Source organism: Myotis daubentonii, chromosome 10 (assembly GCF_963259705.1).
Source record: "Myotis daubentonii chromosome 10, mMyoDau2.1, whole genome shotgun sequence".
In the NCBI taxonomy this organism is placed as follows: domain Eukaryota; kingdom Metazoa; phylum Chordata; class Mammalia; order Chiroptera; family Vespertilionidae; genus Myotis; species Myotis daubentonii.
Window position 1 is genome coordinate 78,808,064 of NC_081849.1, and position 17,025 is coordinate 78,825,088.

Genomic DNA, 17,025 nt, shown 5'->3' on the forward strand with positions numbered 1-17,025 from the left:
AACAATTTCAGGAATCCCACATTTTTTCCCACCATATTTGGTGCCCCATCTGTCGTGACTGACACAATTTTAGAGATACTAATGTTTAGGTCACTGAATGTTTTTATTACAACCTTACATATTTCATTTCCTGGTGTACTTATTGGCACTGATTCTAACTTTATCAACTCTTCTCTCATTGTGAGACCATCAGAATATCTAGCAATAATGGCCAACCAAGCATTTGATGTGACATCAGTAGTTTCATCAAGAGAAATAAAAAAAATATTTACAACTATTTAAGTCTTTTTTTAATTGATGTTGTACGTTTTTGTTAAGATCTATTATTCTGTCTTTGATAGTATTTCTACTGAGTGGTAACTCAGAAATTCTTTTAATAATATCATCTTTATTTTTCATATCGTGAAATAGAGCTGGTGCACTTCTTAGAAATGTTTCCTTAATAAATTCTCCGTCACTGAGGGCTTTTCCATGCTGAGCTATGGAGTGAGCAATACAGTAACTTGCTGATGTTAAATTTGTAGAGCATCTTATAAATTTAATGATGGAATTTGATTGACTTTTATAGAGGTGTAGCTGCCTAGAACTGTATTCCTTCCTTTCATCGATACTTTTTTTCAAGAGCTGACAATGATTAGTTTCAAAATGTCTCTTTACATTCCACATTCTGCTTACTACCATTTCATTACACAGTATGCACAATGATCTGTTGTTTCTGTCGACAATCCTGTACATCTCGGTCCATGTGTCTTGAAAGGGTAGGCTACTGCTACTTCCACTTCCTTTATCATTCAGTCTTGCTTTTTTTATTTTTTTTATTCTCCTTCACAAGGCTGCACATATTTCAGTTTCTTATTAATTTTGACTGCTTTTTAATCAATGATTCATATAGAAAAGCAATATTTTTCTATACTACCAACAACCCTCTTAGTATTAAAATGTGACTATGTACTGGGACACTTATAAAAGCAGTTATGTAAGCTTATAAAATCATAGGATGATATTCATTCTCTATTTCATCAGTGAGACGAGAGTTGGTAAAGGACAATGTGCCCATTGGATTTGGGATTTAAAATGAACATAAATGAATAATCACAGAAGACTGATCTTTTCCTAGAATTTATACTTCTTTCTCTCTCCATAATCCTTCTGCCCATCATCATTAAAAATCTGAAGATTATGCAAGTTTTATTGTTCTGTCCTCAAATAATTTTGAATTTGTTTCACTTTCACATTTCTTACTCCTTATATTAAAAAATTAATCTGGCAAAACCGGTTTGGCTCAGTGGATAGAGCGTCGGCCTGCGGACTGAAAGGTCCCGGGTTCGATTCCGGTCAAGGGCATGTACCTGGGTTGCGGGCACATCCCCAGTAGGAGATGTGCAGGAGGCAGCTGATCGATGTTTCTCTCTCATCGATGTTTCTAACTCTCTATCTCTCTCCCTTCTTCTCTGTAAAAAAATCAATAAAATATATTTTAAAAAAATTAATATAAAAGTTGTTCCTCTACAGCAGCGGTTCTCAACCTGTGGGTCGCGATCCCCTTGGTGGTTGAACAACCCTTTCACAGGGGTCGCCTAAGACCATCCTGCATATCAGATATTTACATTATGATTCATAACAGTAGCAACATTACAGTTATGAAGTAGCAACAAAAATAATTTTATGGTTGGGTCACAACCTGAGGAACTGTATTTAGGGCCAGAAGGTTGAGAACCACTGCTCTACAGTGATAAAAGGGCCAGTCTGTATGTTTAGAGATGGAAAATTTCTGGAAATTCCCTTGCTTACTTTCACTCCCAATGTCTCCCACAATGTAGCTTCTTTGCTGATAGCATATTTTAAATGATATACCTTTTAAACATTTAAGCAATGCAATAGTTATGAACAAATTATGTAATCTTAGTTGGGAACCCTAGGATGCAAAGCGATATAGAGTTTTTTAAAGCTGTTACTGGGTCTCCTGCACAATGAATTAAACAATTGGGGTTCACTGTAGATACAGAGTTCTAAAATGCCCTACCCTTCCTTTTTTTTAAATGTTCAATTACATTTTAATTTTAGCCATTCCAGTTGTGAAAAATATCAACTCAGATGGAAGAAAATGGTAACATATTCTACATCAGGGAATAATATAGTTTCTCACAGTTCTGAGCCAACACCAAGAATTTTGTAATATAGAAATGATAGCAACATCTTGAAAAGTTTCTACGGTATTTTTATTAGCATCAAAACAGTTCTACTGAATCATAGAAATTAAACTTGGTCACAGGAAGCTTACTCTTTTTCTCAGCTTTACTTAGATTAGAATGCAGGTTCTTAAATGTCAAGGCCAACAGTGGACCATATCAACTGCTAAGGTTGTTTAAACTAAGGGAGGTGCAACTTTAATGATAAACTTTACAGCCAGTTACTGTAGTGATCTCATATTCTGTTTGAAGCAGGCACCTATCTTTAGTTTACTTCCAAACTGCCCTGGATAAGACTTGATAAGTCGGTTAGTATTTCCATTATGCACTTTAAATTGGCATAGGGTGAGATTCAATGCTTGTTAAAAAATTGAAGTAGTACAACAGCAAGGAAATTAAAAACTCTAGTGACAACTGCTCCCATATATTTTGTGCTGACCTCAGTACTAAATCCAGAAACAAGATGGACTGAAAATAATGTTGTTGTTGTTTTTTCTTTCCTTCTTTTTAATGTTGTTGTCTTAATAGCAGGATTACAATAAGCATTTTATAGGGGTCCCTGTAAACTTCCTTTTTGTCAAGGATATTCTGCTTCAGGCCTTACGTCGCTTCCGAATTCCTATAGACAATATTTAAGTAGGAAGAAAAACAAAAACATAGAACGAAGCAAAAGAGAAATACTGGGCAAGCATTTAAATACTGAATACACAGGCAGAACAGCACCAATATGTCATCCAATATTTAAGAAGAAAGGGTAGAGAGACGCTAGGCCAGCGAATCCAAGGAAAGGAGGTGAAGGAATGAACGGAAAGCACGTTAAAAAGGAAGTAAAGTTGAGGAACCATGTGGGGAGGGGCGGAGAATTGAAGGAGGAAGAAGAGAAGGAATCGGAGGAGGAAGCAGGTGGCTAGGAGCACAGGGGACAGGTGTGCCCGGAGGTCACTGCAGGCCCCGCCCCCGGCCCCGCCCCGCCCCTGAGGCCCCGCCCCCCGCCGGCGGCGGCTGCGTCGGCTGACGGCCCGGAAGAGCGGAGGCTGCTGAGCGCGGCGCCGCGGCGGCCGGGGGGCGGGGCGGAGCTGCGGGAGCCTCGGCCTCTCCAGGCCCCCGGCGCGGCCTCATGCGGCGCCCCGGCTGACCCCCGAAATCCACGGATCGCCGGCCGCCCGGGGACCGCCGGTCACCCGGCCGCCGCCCGTGGCGGTTGAAGTCGTGGTCCTGCGCGCCGCGGCGGCTGCCCATGGAGAAGGCCGGGCGGGGCTGCGATGGCGCCCCGCGGGGGCCCGTTCTGCACATCGTGGTGGTCGGCTTTCACCACAAGAAGGGCTGCCAGGTGAGGAGGGGGCCCGCTCGCCCCCGACCCGCCCGCGGCCGCCCGGGCGTCCTCCCGCCGGCTGCGCCCCTCCCCTCCGCCCCGTCCTCCCGCCGGCAGCGCCCTCGGTCCTTCTGGCCTCTGCGCTTGTCTCCTCTCTGCAGACCCCTTCTCGCCCCACCTGCCGCCGGCCCCACGCTCCCTCTCTCTCCCGCCCCTGGATGTGCATTGCGTCGAGCAGCGGAGGCGCTGGGTGTTGGGGCGTTGGGGTGGGTAGGTGTTTAGGCTCTTTGGTGGAGCGGGAGGAAGGAAGGGAAGGTCCGCCCCCCTCCCCCCGTCCATCTCTGTCTCCGTGGACTTTCTCGGTGCCCACCCAGGGCGGGAGCCCGCAGGAGGAGTCAGCACCCGGGCCGCGTGTGGACGGGTGGAGCTCGGCGGGCTGCCGCACGGGTGCCGCGGGTCGGTGGCAGCACCTGCCGCGGTGACTCCGTCCACTTCCTTTGTTTATCTTGGGAGCCCGGGACGCGGGCGCCCGGGGAGGTGGGCTGACCCCGCCCCGCCTTCCCATTGGGCCTCGGTTTTGCTATTTGATCTCGTCCAGCTCCTGCCTTTAGGTGCGCGGCTGACCGCCCCAGCTCCAGCGCGAGGGAAGACGGGTGTTTACCGAGCGAAGCCATGTGCAAATACAAAGTCATTTTTTTTTAATATATTTTATTGATTTTTTACAGAGAGAAAGGGAGAGAGATAGAGAGTTAGAAACATCGATGAGAGAGAAACATCGATCAGCTGCCTCCTGCACATCTCCCACTGGGGATGTGCCCGCAACCCAGGTACATGCCCTTGACCGGAATCGAACCTGGGACCTTTCAGTCCGCAGGCCGACACTCTATCCACTGAGCCAAACCGGTTTCGGCACAAAGTCATTTTTAAGCTGCTTCACTGAATGGTAAAGGGAACAATGGCACCTGTGCAGTCTGTGCATTGAAGGCGAGGGGACAAAATAGGAGCAGGGTTAGAGAATGAGCCCACACACTGGAAGGCAGTGATGTCACAGCGTGCTAGCGAACGGGAAATTGAAATGTTTAAAATATCGAAAATGCTCATTGCTGCCACTTAGTAATGGAGCATTTTCCTTCTTGTATGTCACAGGAATATAACATTTTAGAAGATGTCTATGGGCAGAATTTAAGTTCGTTAGGATGATAACAGAAAAAAAATGATGGAGGAAGTGAGAAGATGGTTGTGTTTGTGTTGTAAAGACTGCTTGCTATTCCTTATCTGTTCCTCTGGTGGAAATGGCATTGGAAGAGACCACAGAGGAGTGGTGTTATTCCGTGCCATATCTGAAACATTCCAAGCAGCCGTAGATTATAAGGTTTTAAAATGTGACCCTATCTTTACAGGTCAGAGAACAGATATTTGAGTTTGCATCATGGCATGCAAGCAAAGTGTTCATCACCATTAGATCTTTAAAGTTCACAGCTTTCATCTTGTCCCTGTATAACTTCCTTTGGATACGGGTGCAGTGACTGAAGCTTGCAGGCAGTAAAATGATCTCCCTGAGGTCACACTGCCGGACAGCCCAGGAGTCAGACTTACAATCGCTCTGGCACGTCCTGAGCTCATTCTGCAGAGCCATGTGGCGTTTAGGTGTCTTTCCGGGTAAAGTAAGAAGTGGCAGCCCCACTTCAGAACCAAACAGTTTTAAAGACAAAAAAGAAGGAACTATTGGTAGGAGATACAATGAGATCTTTTCATTTTTGCTGTCATCTAAAGTCGAGATTAGTTATTATGTTGTATATCTGTTTTATGGGCAAAAGGAATATACTTTTTATTTCCAGAGAGGAAAAATTACTTTATTTTTAATATATTTTTATTGATTTCTGAGAGGAAGGGAGAGGGAGAGAGAGAAATCATTGATCGGCTATCTCCTGTTCAACCCACACGGGGGATCGAGCCTACTTCCTGGGCATGTGCCCTGACCTGGAATCATCCCGGTTCATAGGTTGCCGCTCAACCACTGATCCACACCGGCTGGGCTTACTTTACTTTAGAAAACAAAATGTAGTGCTGCTTCTGCTTGGAGATTAAAGACAACTGTACAACAGATTGTGAGATGAAAGAGGCCCTTTGGGCTGCAGTAGCACCCTGGCGTTTCTCTGGATGTGTCTGGTTTGGGGTTTCAGCACTGAGTTTTAGAATGGTGACTGGTTCTGTAAAATGAGCACTATGCTGGGAGTCAGGGCGTCCTGGCCTCATAGCTCCCCGACCTCCAGCAAATCCAAATTGCTGATTTTTTTCTGTACCTTATTTCTTCCTGAGAAGTTTAGACCTGGTGGGAATCCTTAGAGATCATCTACTCCATCCCTCTTAAATTTACAGATGAGTAAACTGAAACCCAGAAAGGTTAGTTGACTTAAGCATACTTACAGCTAATTTGGTGCTATCAGGAAAACCAAAGCTGGACAATAGTTAAAGCGGTAAAACCAGATTTTATTCAGAAAAGCTGTTGCAGGAGGGAAAAAGAGATCTCAATACAGAACTAGGCTCGATTCTGAATATAACAGGGAAAAGGGAGAATTTATAGGCAAGGAGCAGAGTGGGGGTCGATGAATGGGAATTGACTACATCAGTGGTGAAGGGGGGGTCTCTGGCTAAACCAAACAGGATTCTTGCTAAAATCAGACAGTGCAGAGACAAAATCAGTATGTCAGGTGTTTCAGAGCATCTAAGTGTGTAAGATTTCCCTTGGGATGTACTCACCGACTACCTTCTTCTCCATTTGAAGACGGTCCTTCCAGGTCCGGGGCACTGAGTGCGCGGTCATGGACCTGTGACTCTGACCTCAGATCCGGTTAGATAGCGGGAGGGCCTTCCCATGTTCCAGATGCCGCAGGTCATGCTCATCACCAGTTCTTTCCGTGCACTGAGATTATTCATAGCGAAAATTCCCAAACTGGGTGTCATTTCCCATTTTTAGATCCAAGGGAACCAAAGTAAAACCTTTGTGTAAAGAAATGGCTTGCAGCAGTCTGCAGGGCTAATTAAGCGCGATAACTTTCCATTAAATCTCCGTAGGCCCTTCTGTTAAAAAGCTGCTCCAGAGCGACTGCCATGATGCAGAAGTGAGGTCCGCTCACGTGGACCACAAGGTAAAGCTCTCTTCCAGTATAGCCGTGCTGAGGACCCCCAAGCGAGGCATGTAGACAGATGTCCCGTCATCTTATCTCCAATTTTTTTCACCTTTGAGGCCTTCAGATATATTTTAATGAAATATATTTTAATGAAAAATTCCTCCATTTAAATTAAAATGAACATCTAATAACTTTTATCACTTGGCCATTTTTTTTCACGTTTATTGGGATAATTTGTGGGAGTGAATTCTTTCCGTAGATAATATTAATTTCTAGTGGTGATAATTCTAGTTGATGGCTAAACTTCACATTTAGAACACTTTTTTAAGTGAGTGAAAGTACTACCCAGACATCTAAAATAGTTTTGAGATATTTATCTATTCCAATTCTTTTTCTGAAATTTTTAAAAAACTTAGTATTTAGCAAAGGACCCTTCTTCCTTAAAAACTCATCTGAAATTAGTCTTTGACACAATATTATTTATGGGCTCCTCCTCTATAGTAGTTTGCTTGTTATACATTGTGTGTTCCAGAGTTTTATTTGTCCTTTATTTGCTTTTGGGCACTAAATAATATAAACTATTTGTCAGACTAGTGTATTTTTTGGCAAAATAATATAATCAAATGTTTATCAATTAAACCTTTTGGTTCTTTCATAGTTTGGAACTTTTTAAAAAACACTCAAATTGCCAAAACTGGTTTGGCTCAGTGGATAGAGCGTCGGCCTGCGGACTGAAAGGTCCCAGGTTCGATTCCGGTCAAGGGCATGTACCTGGGTTGCGGGCACATCCCCAGTAGGAGATGTGCAGGAGGCAGCTGATCGATGTTTCTCTCTCATCGATATTTCTAACTCTCTATCTCTCTCCCTTCCTCTCTGTAAAAAATCAATAAACTATATTTAAAAAAAACACACTCAAATTAATAGGGAATAGCTATTTTCCAAAGTGATGTCTGAAAAGTTGGGATTATTACTTGATTTTTGACCACTGTTCTGATTTTGTTCTGTTCATGGTTTTGTATACATGGCTAGACGTTTTAATTCTTGAATAAACTGGTTTTATCAGATTGTACTTTTTCAAAAAGTAGAATTATGTAAATACTAGAACTCATGTTTACACTATTTCCAACGGTGAGTAAAGCAAGTAGAATGAGGGAGAGAACAATATATTTTCCTGTTGCTCTGAGTGGTCCCATCCCGGGAACATCTCCTTGGGTAACAGGATGTTGTGTTGCAAATTCAGGGATGGGTTGTGGAGATTCGGGGTGTGTGTGTGTGTGTGTGTGTGATGTTAGGGTGATATTGGCAAGCTCTGACCAATTCAGGTTTTGGTGACAGATGGCTGGCTGACGTGTGGAGTTTTGGCACCTGCTGCTGATGGAATCCTGTGGTGACAATGATGAAACACTAAGGCGTATTCTTCGTGATTCTTGTTGGAATAAGTAGGCCTTTGGAACAGGAAGAACAAACTTTGGAGAGTTAGCGGTTAGGGAAGAATAAGTCCAGAGATGGTTTCTCTACTCAGAGAACTTGTGAAACAATACTGCCTCGCCCCCCTCCTCCCCAGCACTTTTATTTCTTGAACTTTAATATTTTGGCAGAGGTTTCTTCCTGATGTTCACCATCCTTTCCATCTGCTGCGATGATGAACATGCCTGGCTTTGGAGGGCTGCGGTATTAACATGTAGAGAGTGGAATAGTTGTCATTTAGGCCTCGGCATCGCAGCTAAGCAGCGTGGGTGTCAACCTGAATAATGGAAATTTAGAAATAGCCGGAGGATGCTTTTGTCCTCTTATAATCCTCCCCAGTAGCTGGAAAGTGCCTACATTCCTTTCTTTGGCTTATGTCTTCATCTCCAGTGAGATGCTTATGCATCACGGGTAACTCTTTCATATTATTGTGACTCAGACCCTGTGCTGAGCTCAGCCTTTGCTAGAAGATAAGGGAGGGCTGCAGAAGGCTGGTCTAGGGATGGGCACCACAAGAGGGAGACAGAGATGGACAGGGAAGAGAGTGGGGAGGATCTTCGATTCCTTCCTCCTGTTCTACCAAAGAACCTAAACATCTATTGACCCCAACACACTGATACAGCTCCTCTGCTGTTATAAAAATTGATATTTTTTAAAAAATTTCAAGTCATATTCCAGCTGTTTTTAAAAAGTAACATTTCTTATCGTAAGTAATATATATTCACTGTAAATAGAAAAGTGAGAAAATATAGAGAAGAAAAAAAGAAAACTAGCACTTAAAGTCCTGGAGAAATCTGCTCTTCACAGCTCGGTGAATATCCTTCCCACTTTGTTGGGTTTTGCTTCTGAGAGCACCTTGTCAAAGCGGGACAGTGGGGCAAGGAAGGGCTGAGGGCAGAAGCAGGGACAGGAGAGCGTCGAGGCGGGGCTGCTCTGGCTCTAGCAATGGAATGGGCTGTCACTCACTGGAGAGTCAGAGAACGGGGGGCCTGGGACAGGCTCAGGGGCTTAACCTGGACAAGCTGTCACTGCCCATTGCTCCCCTGTTTGCCAGTCTCGTGGGGTCCCTTAGAGTTTAGGAGATACATACCTGTGGGGAAAAAGAGGGGAGGGGTAAAGGGTGGGCATGCTCCCAGGAGGGAGAGCACACTCCAGTTATTTTTTATGAATAGGCATAATTTTTTCCAAAAAATATACTATACGATAATGAAGTGTTATGATTTGCCTTTTTATGTAACAATATACCATTAATATCTTTTCCTATTAAGAAATACTGAATTACAACATTATAATATTTTTGTTTTTAAATATATTTTTATTGATTTTTTTATTTTTATTTTTTTGGAGAGAGAGGGAGAGAGAAACATCAAGAGAAATATTGTTTGCCTTCCTCCTGCACGCCCCCTACAGGGGATCGAATCCAGCCTGCAACCTGGCCATGTGCCCTAACTGGGAATTGAACCAGTGACCCCAACTGAGCCACACTGGCCAGGCTGAATTATAACATTTTAAAATAGCTAACGAGTATTTTATTCTGCCCTCCTCTCCAAAAGTCTCATTGAAATAACAAAAAGAATTAGAAGCTCAGAGAAAATGCTAATAAGCCTGGGGATGCCAGCACCTGGGGCACATATTAAAAACTTTGTTCTTGCCCTGGCTGGTTTGGCTCAGGGGATAGAGCCTCAACCTGTGGACTGAAGGGTCCCAGGTTTGATTCCGGTCGAGAACACATGCCTGGGTTGCTGGCTTGGTCCCCAGTGGGAGACGTGTAGGAGGCAGCCGATCAATGAATCTCTTTCATCATTGATGTTTCTATCTCCCTCTCCCTCTCCCTTCCTCTCTCTGAAATCAATACAAATATATATTTTAAAAAACTTTGTTCTTTCTATGAGACATAGTATTGAAGAGACTTCATTGAACTTTCATTGGTCAATTCTCAATCTTAAAAAATAATAATAAATCTGAAATGTTGCTTAATGCCTCCTTGCACCCCACCAGCCCGCCATCAAAACCATAAACTTGAGCCCTAACCGGTTTGGCTCAGTGGATAGAGTGTCGGCCTGCGGACTGTAGGGTCCCAGGTTTGATTCCGGTCAAGGGCATGTACCTTGGTGGCGGGCACAACCCGGGTGGGGTGTGTGTAGGAGGCAGCTGATCGATGTATCTTTCTCATCGATGTTTCTAACTATCCCTCTCCCTTCCTCTCTGTAAAAAATCAATAAAATATATTTTAAAAACAAACGAACAAAAACCCCATAAACTTGAAGGTCTAAGTATTGGGAACAAGGGAGCCAATGGATGCGAAGCAAACCTAGATCTTGGCTCACTTCTCAGGCTCCTTTGTTGGACGTCCTCCTCCACTCTGTTCCATAGGATGTTGGGTTTCCTCAGGGCTCCAGGGCTCCATGGCGGCAGTTACCACCTGTCTGATGACAGCTCCCAGATGTACATCTCAGCCCACTCACTGCCACCACCACCCTCCTGTGCACATTAAGATGCGGCAGCCTGTTAAATCAGAAAGGAAGAGGCGTGCAAGTCCTTCTTTTACTCCTTTTTTCTTCCTTCCCTCCCCCTCCCCCTTCCCCTCTATCTCATAGGTCTGCTGATAATGTCACATGATGTCAGCAAGTGTGGCTTACCCTTACTCCTGTTCTTCAGCGTCTAAAAGGCATTTCTGCCTTTCAAGATAAAATTCTCCTTTTGATCAACAACCTTTGGCTAACAACTTTCCTCTCCATTTCAGGTGGAATTCTCTTACCCGCCCCTGATTCCAGGAGATGGACACGACAGCCCCACCATACCTGAGGAATGGAAGTACCTGCCCTTCTTGGCCTTACCAGATGGCGCACACAACTACCAGGAAGGTACGTGAACAGGCGGTGGGGCAGTTGGTGTCATTTTTTTTAATTTGACAAGACGCCTTAGATGCTAAGTACTTTGTAAATGAAATGCCTTTGGCCCTAGCCAGTTGGGCTCCGTGGATAGAGCATCGACCCACAGACTGAAGGGTCTCGGGTTCCTTTCCAGTCAAGGGCACGTACCTCCGCTGCAGGCTTGATCCCTGGTCTGCCCCAGTCACCCCTGTCAGGACACATTTGGGAGGCAACCAATCAGTGTGTCTATGTGTCTCTCTCACATTGATGTTTCTCTCTCTCTCCCCTCCCTTCCACTCTCTCTAAAAAGCAATGAAAAATATCCTTAGGCGAGGATTAACAAACAAATAAATACATGAATGAATGAGAGGACAGTTGATTGTGCTTAATTATAAAATGTTTAAAATCTGGTTGGAGCTGACTCCTCATGCTCTAAAGCAGCAGTTCTCAACCTGTGGGTTGCGACCCCTTTGCGGGTCAAACGACCCTTTTACAGGGGTCGTCTAAGACCATCGGAAAACACATATATAATTACATATTGTTTTGTGATTAATCACTATGCTTTAATTACGTTCAATTTGTAACAATGAAAATACATCCTGCATATCAGATATTTACATGACGATTCATAACAGTAGCCAAATTACAGTTATGAAGTAGCAACGGAAATAATTTTATGGTTGGGGGTCACCACAACATGAGGAACTGTATTAAAGGGTCGCGGCATTGGGAAGGTTGAGAACCACTCCTCTAAAGGATCCAGAGGATCTCTAGCTGAGCGCCAGGCTTGCATTGTAACGGTTTGTGAACCTTGGTTTCTCTTGCCAGGAACCTGGCCAAAGTAAGTGATTAGCCAGATTAGTAGGTTCACTGCTGGTAGCACTTCCTGCATTTATACTTCACACTCCTCTCAGGCACACGTAAGGCCTCACCTGCACCAGCAGACTGATTGGGGCTCTGCCTGCAAACTTACAAGGTCGTGCCCCAGTGCCCACCCGGAAACAGCGGCATTGCTTCTCCACCCCAGGGCCACTGTCATCACAGCGCCCTGCCTGGGAGCCGGCCTGCACGTGCAGACCAGCAGCACCCCAAAGAGCACTGCTGCGGGCTCAGCACTGCCTCCTGCCACCGTAAGGAGTGCGTTGGCAGGCTCCGGGAAGAGCGACATTTTATCATGTACGAGAGGCTCTGCCAAAAGACTAGGTTGAACTTGGTTGGAATACCTGTTTAATTTTTGATAAAATGGAGCAAATGTTACTATGCAGGTTAATAAACTTTACATATCGTATTTTAACCTTGCAGATGTTTTTATCCCAATTGTTTGACTTACGAACACTTTTAAACATACAGAAAAGTTGAAGATTAGTATAGTGAATATTCCACAGTGTTCTTTGTATTTGTGTTTGTGTACAGTTTTGCCTGTACTATTTGAAAGTCGGTTATAAATATCATGACACCTTAGCTCTTATTACTTCAGCATGCATCTCCAAGAATAAGGTCCTTCCCAGGATAATCAATATCAGTATCACAGCCAAGAGATGTGTCAGTAAGTCCATAATGCCACCTAATCCCCAGGCTGTGTTCAGATTTCCCCAGTCGTCCAGGAGTTTCTGGTCAAGAATCATGCATTGCTTTCAGTCTCTCAATTCTCTATTTTGTTTTAATCTGGAAGAATCCGGTATAGATCAAGTATTTTCTGAGATAAGTGGTCATAGTCCCAGTAAGACCTGTTCTGATTCAGCCTGCTGTGCTCTGGTGATGGGTGTGTACCGTAAGGCGTGAGAGGGGTTCTCACAGCCAGTGGTAGTGGTGCTGGGAGGAAGTGCGCACGGGTTCCTGTTTGTAATGACTGCATTATAGCAACTTCAGTGTCATTATTCACTCATGAGGGTAATCACTTTAGTATCTACTTTTTTCTGTGTATCTCTTAGATACTGTGTTTTTTCACTTGCCACCCAGAAATGGAAATGGAGCCACCGTATATGGTATCTCTTGCTACCGGCAGATTGAAGCCAAGGTACGACAGTTACAGTGAACAACAAAAAAAACCTTGAAAATTCTTTCTTAGCTATTGCCCACCTAAAATGTAAAATTTGGGGACATGCATATGTGGGACCTGTGATATTGTTTTTAAATTTTTATAAACGGTTTGTAGCTGTTTGCCCAATAGTAACAATTTATTCACATAAATGTCTTTGTGAGTTGATATGGGTGATTATAGTTATATGTGTGTCGTGTAATATTTTGCACATTGTTTTCAGATAGTGATACCAAACTTAGTCATTTGTCTGCAAAATACTGTATTTAAATTTCATGGTGTCCTTGAACTTCCTATTTCTAGTGTTTGGTGTATAACTTAGAAAAGTGGAGTGGTAATGGGTGTCTTTTGTTTTTTGTTTTTTTTAAGCAGCATTTTAGAAGTAGTAGAAAGTACTTAGAGTAGCTCCAAACTACTTGCCCGTTATCTTAATTATCTATGGCTAAGATTGTGATCATTCTTAAACTACTTGCCAGCTTAATAGCTCTAATTAATAAATTCACATGCACCACAGTGAGCAGCTTCCCCTTTTATGGTTTGCTTCTGAGCAGCCTGGGGTTTTGCGGGAGGGGATTCTGTATGGTAGCTTTGTGCATTTGATTTCTTCACAGACTGTTACCCTTACATGCTTTTCCATGAGATGAATTGAGCTACTGTCCTTTCTTGGGAGCCCGTTCCTTTACTCCCTCTACTGCCCTACAGTTTCATCAGCAGTTCCCATGCTCTGCGTAACCTTGAGGTGGCAGTTCATACTGCCTGTCCCCCTCCCCCGGGTCTGACCCACTCCAGAGTATATTGGGGCTGCCCTTTCCTCCAAGTTTTTCTAGCCTCTTCTGATGACCAGACAGATAAGCCAGATATCAGAGGGGCCCAGAGCCTAAGAGAAGGACTTGAATTCCCTTTGAAGGAGGTGGGATCTGATGAATGAATCCAATCAAGGTAGAGAGGGAGAAACAGATTGAGGGAAGGCTCCACTCCTGGCTTCATGCGACCACTAGTCCTCAGCCAGTGGAAGGCAGGGAAGCTCCTTGGTCCTCAGGACAGATCCCGGGAGCTGCCAGGCAGTGCATAGGGAGGGAAGTCATTCTCACTTCCCTCACAGCCTCGCCTGCGGCCGATCTCATCAGGTTGTTTTCTGCGAGCGGAGAGCAGGAGAGAGCTCGCAGGGTCATCCTCGGGATCCTGGAGGCATGCGTCCCGGCTCAGAGCTGGCTGCAATACCAGCCTCCAGAACAGACTCCCGGTGCCGAGGACAGACCTTCACAAAGCTGTTTTGTCATCTCTTAAACTATCTCCTTCTTACCAGAAACAGTGGTTCCGAAAGGGCAGCCCATTTTACAACCAGAACAAGGATGGTTGATTTGCATTGAGTGTGGCAACTTGCACATAAAGTATTCTCCGTCAGACTGTAAATCCTGTCATAATACAGACTGTCTCTCACTGTTCCCTTCGCCTGCTGTATTCCAGCATGTAGTGCCCTGGCCGACGAACACTTATTCATCCAATGAACATTTTCTGAGATTCTCAGTAAATGCTTTTTGAATGTAATTAACCAAATGCAAGAAATGTTTTTTCTATCTACTTGCTATTTTTATGTTGAAGAATGGTTATTTTTAAGTATTTCTAATAATGACTATTTGTGATAGGCGTTGAAAGTCCGGCATGCAGATGTCACCAGAGAGACCGTGCAGAAAAGCGTCTGTGTTCTAAGCAAGCTGGTAAGAAACCAGATCGCTCCCTGTTAACGTGTTTGTTAAACTCTCATGACAGATTCCCACTCGAGGATCAGCACCATTAGTCTAAGGACAGATCCAGAAAATATATCCAGATTCTTCAGTGGCTCAATATTTAGGCTCCCGCGGCTCCTCTTTCTCTTTGCCCTTCAGCAGTTTCATGCTCATGTGCCCTCCGCCCAGAGAAGAAGATCTCATAGATAGGCTGTGGGGCAGGAGGTGGCACTTGATCGAAATGTACATTTCATTTATACATTTTTGTTTTGTTCCCAAGACTTTGAATAAATAACATTTTACTAACATTCAAAGTACTATAATCATATTCAGATTTTATTGACGATACTAGAAGTGCATGACTCTTTTATGATGAAATTGTAGCCTTAACCTGCTCTTTAAAAACTGAAAATGTTTGAGGAAGGGAGATGCATAATGAGATGCACTATAACAGTGCTTTAAATTGCTTCTTCTGTGTACAAGTTGATCAGATGCAAGTGTATCATCATTTTAACTTTATTTTTTTAAAGGAATATATAACATTTACTCTTTTATATCTCTCTTCATTAAATCACGGATAAAAGTGTGATGTTCCACTTTTATTATTAATGGAATAATAACACCTTTACCAATAACACCAGATACCTAAGCCTACATGTAATATATAATACCCAAACTTCCTTTGTGGGGAAAATCCAGATCTCTATCATGTTAATTACCTTAGATCTATATGATTACTGAGTACAGACAGTCCTCGGGTTACATCGGACGAGACGTATGTCGTTTTGTTGTTGTGTCGCCATCTCCCATTTATTTATAAAAAAAAAAGTTCTGTCATTTCAACATATGTACATATATGCTTTATGTGTTTTATTATTTATTTACCACAAGTAAAGGTCAGGAATTATTATCTTTCTTTTAAATTTTTGTTGTTGTTTCACTTCATTCCTGCTGTGTATGTGCTCCATGTGAGTGACGTTGGTGCTTATGTAGGTGGTTTCCGACTTACGGTGAAAATTGCATTACGTTGCACCGTAGGAACGGATCTCTGACGTAATCCGAGGACCTACTGTATAGATGTTTCTGCCATTAACCTAAACCAAAGATGAGAATATTTTACTAGCTTAGTCACCAAATGTGTGTAGATTTTGTTCAATTATTTCTCCTGCAACTATCCAATTTCTTATACCCACAGACAATTTAAATGTAGTTTGTTTAATATAAGTTGAGTTTTGCAAGAGATAATTTATCTTGGTTTTTATTACTAAGTTTAAAAACAAAGAAAATATCTGAAGAATAATAATTCAGTACTTACTGGCCTTAACAATAAGATTTTGAGGATCAGAATATCTCTTCCAAGACAGAAATTTTAAGTATAGGGCAAGAATAGTCAAGAAAAGGAATGATTCTAAATATCAGGAAAGTGGTAGATTGCTAACCTGATCCGTGTACAGTTTCTAGAAGGGTGGCCTGAAATATAGACATCAGTGAAATCCTTTTTTTACATTGGGTCAGATGACCAATGAAAAGAAAGCATAGGAGTACTAGGTATTAAAGCAAATCAAGGCGTTGAAAAGCTTACTCAGTAATCATTCTTCAAAGAACAGTTATAATGAAAATAAATGTCATTTATCTAGTGCCTATGTGTCAGGTATTAACTCTATATCAGACACTTTTTAGATATAATTGTCATTTTAGATATAATCCTCGTACCAACTGTGAGATATAAGTATTTACTGTTCTCATTATACAAATAATGATACATTTCAGAGAAAACGATGTCTCTCGTAGACATATAACTACTAAGTGGTAAAATTGGGCTGAAAACCTATCCTGTCTGTCTCTAGACAGGCATGGGGAGTGGGGAGAGCCAGCTCACACTGAGGGGGTCGGTGGTTCATAGTGCATGGTAGTCTACAGATTAAAATATGCTGACTTTATACGCAGATGGTAATAATGATATAGTAGCAGGAATACTGGGAGCAGTGGGGGAACTATTCCAGTATTACCTGTCTTAATTAATTTAAAAAATATATGCAGCATTGGTCTCTGCATCCTAAAAAGGACATAGAAAGCAGAAAACATCTAGAAAAGAACATTAAGAATAAAAGGAAAAAATAAAATAAAAGGATGGGAATGGTAAGAGAGGGTCTTAAATAGGAGAATTAAGAACTAAGGAATAACCTTGTCCAAGTATATAGGAAAATGTCATGATAGAGGACACAGACTAGAGGCAAGCCTCCACAGAGGACAGAAAACGGAAGTGTAATTGTGGATGTTCAGCTAGC

The 17,025-nt window shown here is 42.9% G+C and overlaps 1 protein-coding gene across 5 annotated transcripts in view; it reads left to right on the forward strand.

Annotated features, from left to right (window-relative positions):
* The first annotated feature begins 3,196 nt into the window (after positions 1 to 3,196).
* Positions 3,197 to 17,025, forward strand: part of AVL9 (AVL9 cell migration associated) — a 40,370-nt gene continuing 26,541 nt past the window's right edge. For 4 of the 5 annotated variants that reach the window (XM_059655804.1, XM_059655805.1, XM_059655806.1 and 1 more), the window contains exons 1-4: positions 3,198 to 3,519; positions 10,843 to 10,963; positions 12,904 to 12,989; positions 14,657 to 14,728. In XM_059655804.1, coding sequence (XP_059511787.1) covers positions 3,427 to 3,519; positions 10,843 to 10,963; positions 12,904 to 12,989; positions 14,657 to 14,728 — 372 coding nt within the window. In that variant the 5' untranslated portion in view covers positions 3,198 to 3,426. Of the gene's footprint in view, positions 3,520 to 10,842; positions 10,964 to 12,903; positions 12,990 to 14,656; positions 14,729 to 17,025 lie in introns of all 5 variants that reach the window. The other variant, XR_009447426.1, reaches the window with a different exon arrangement.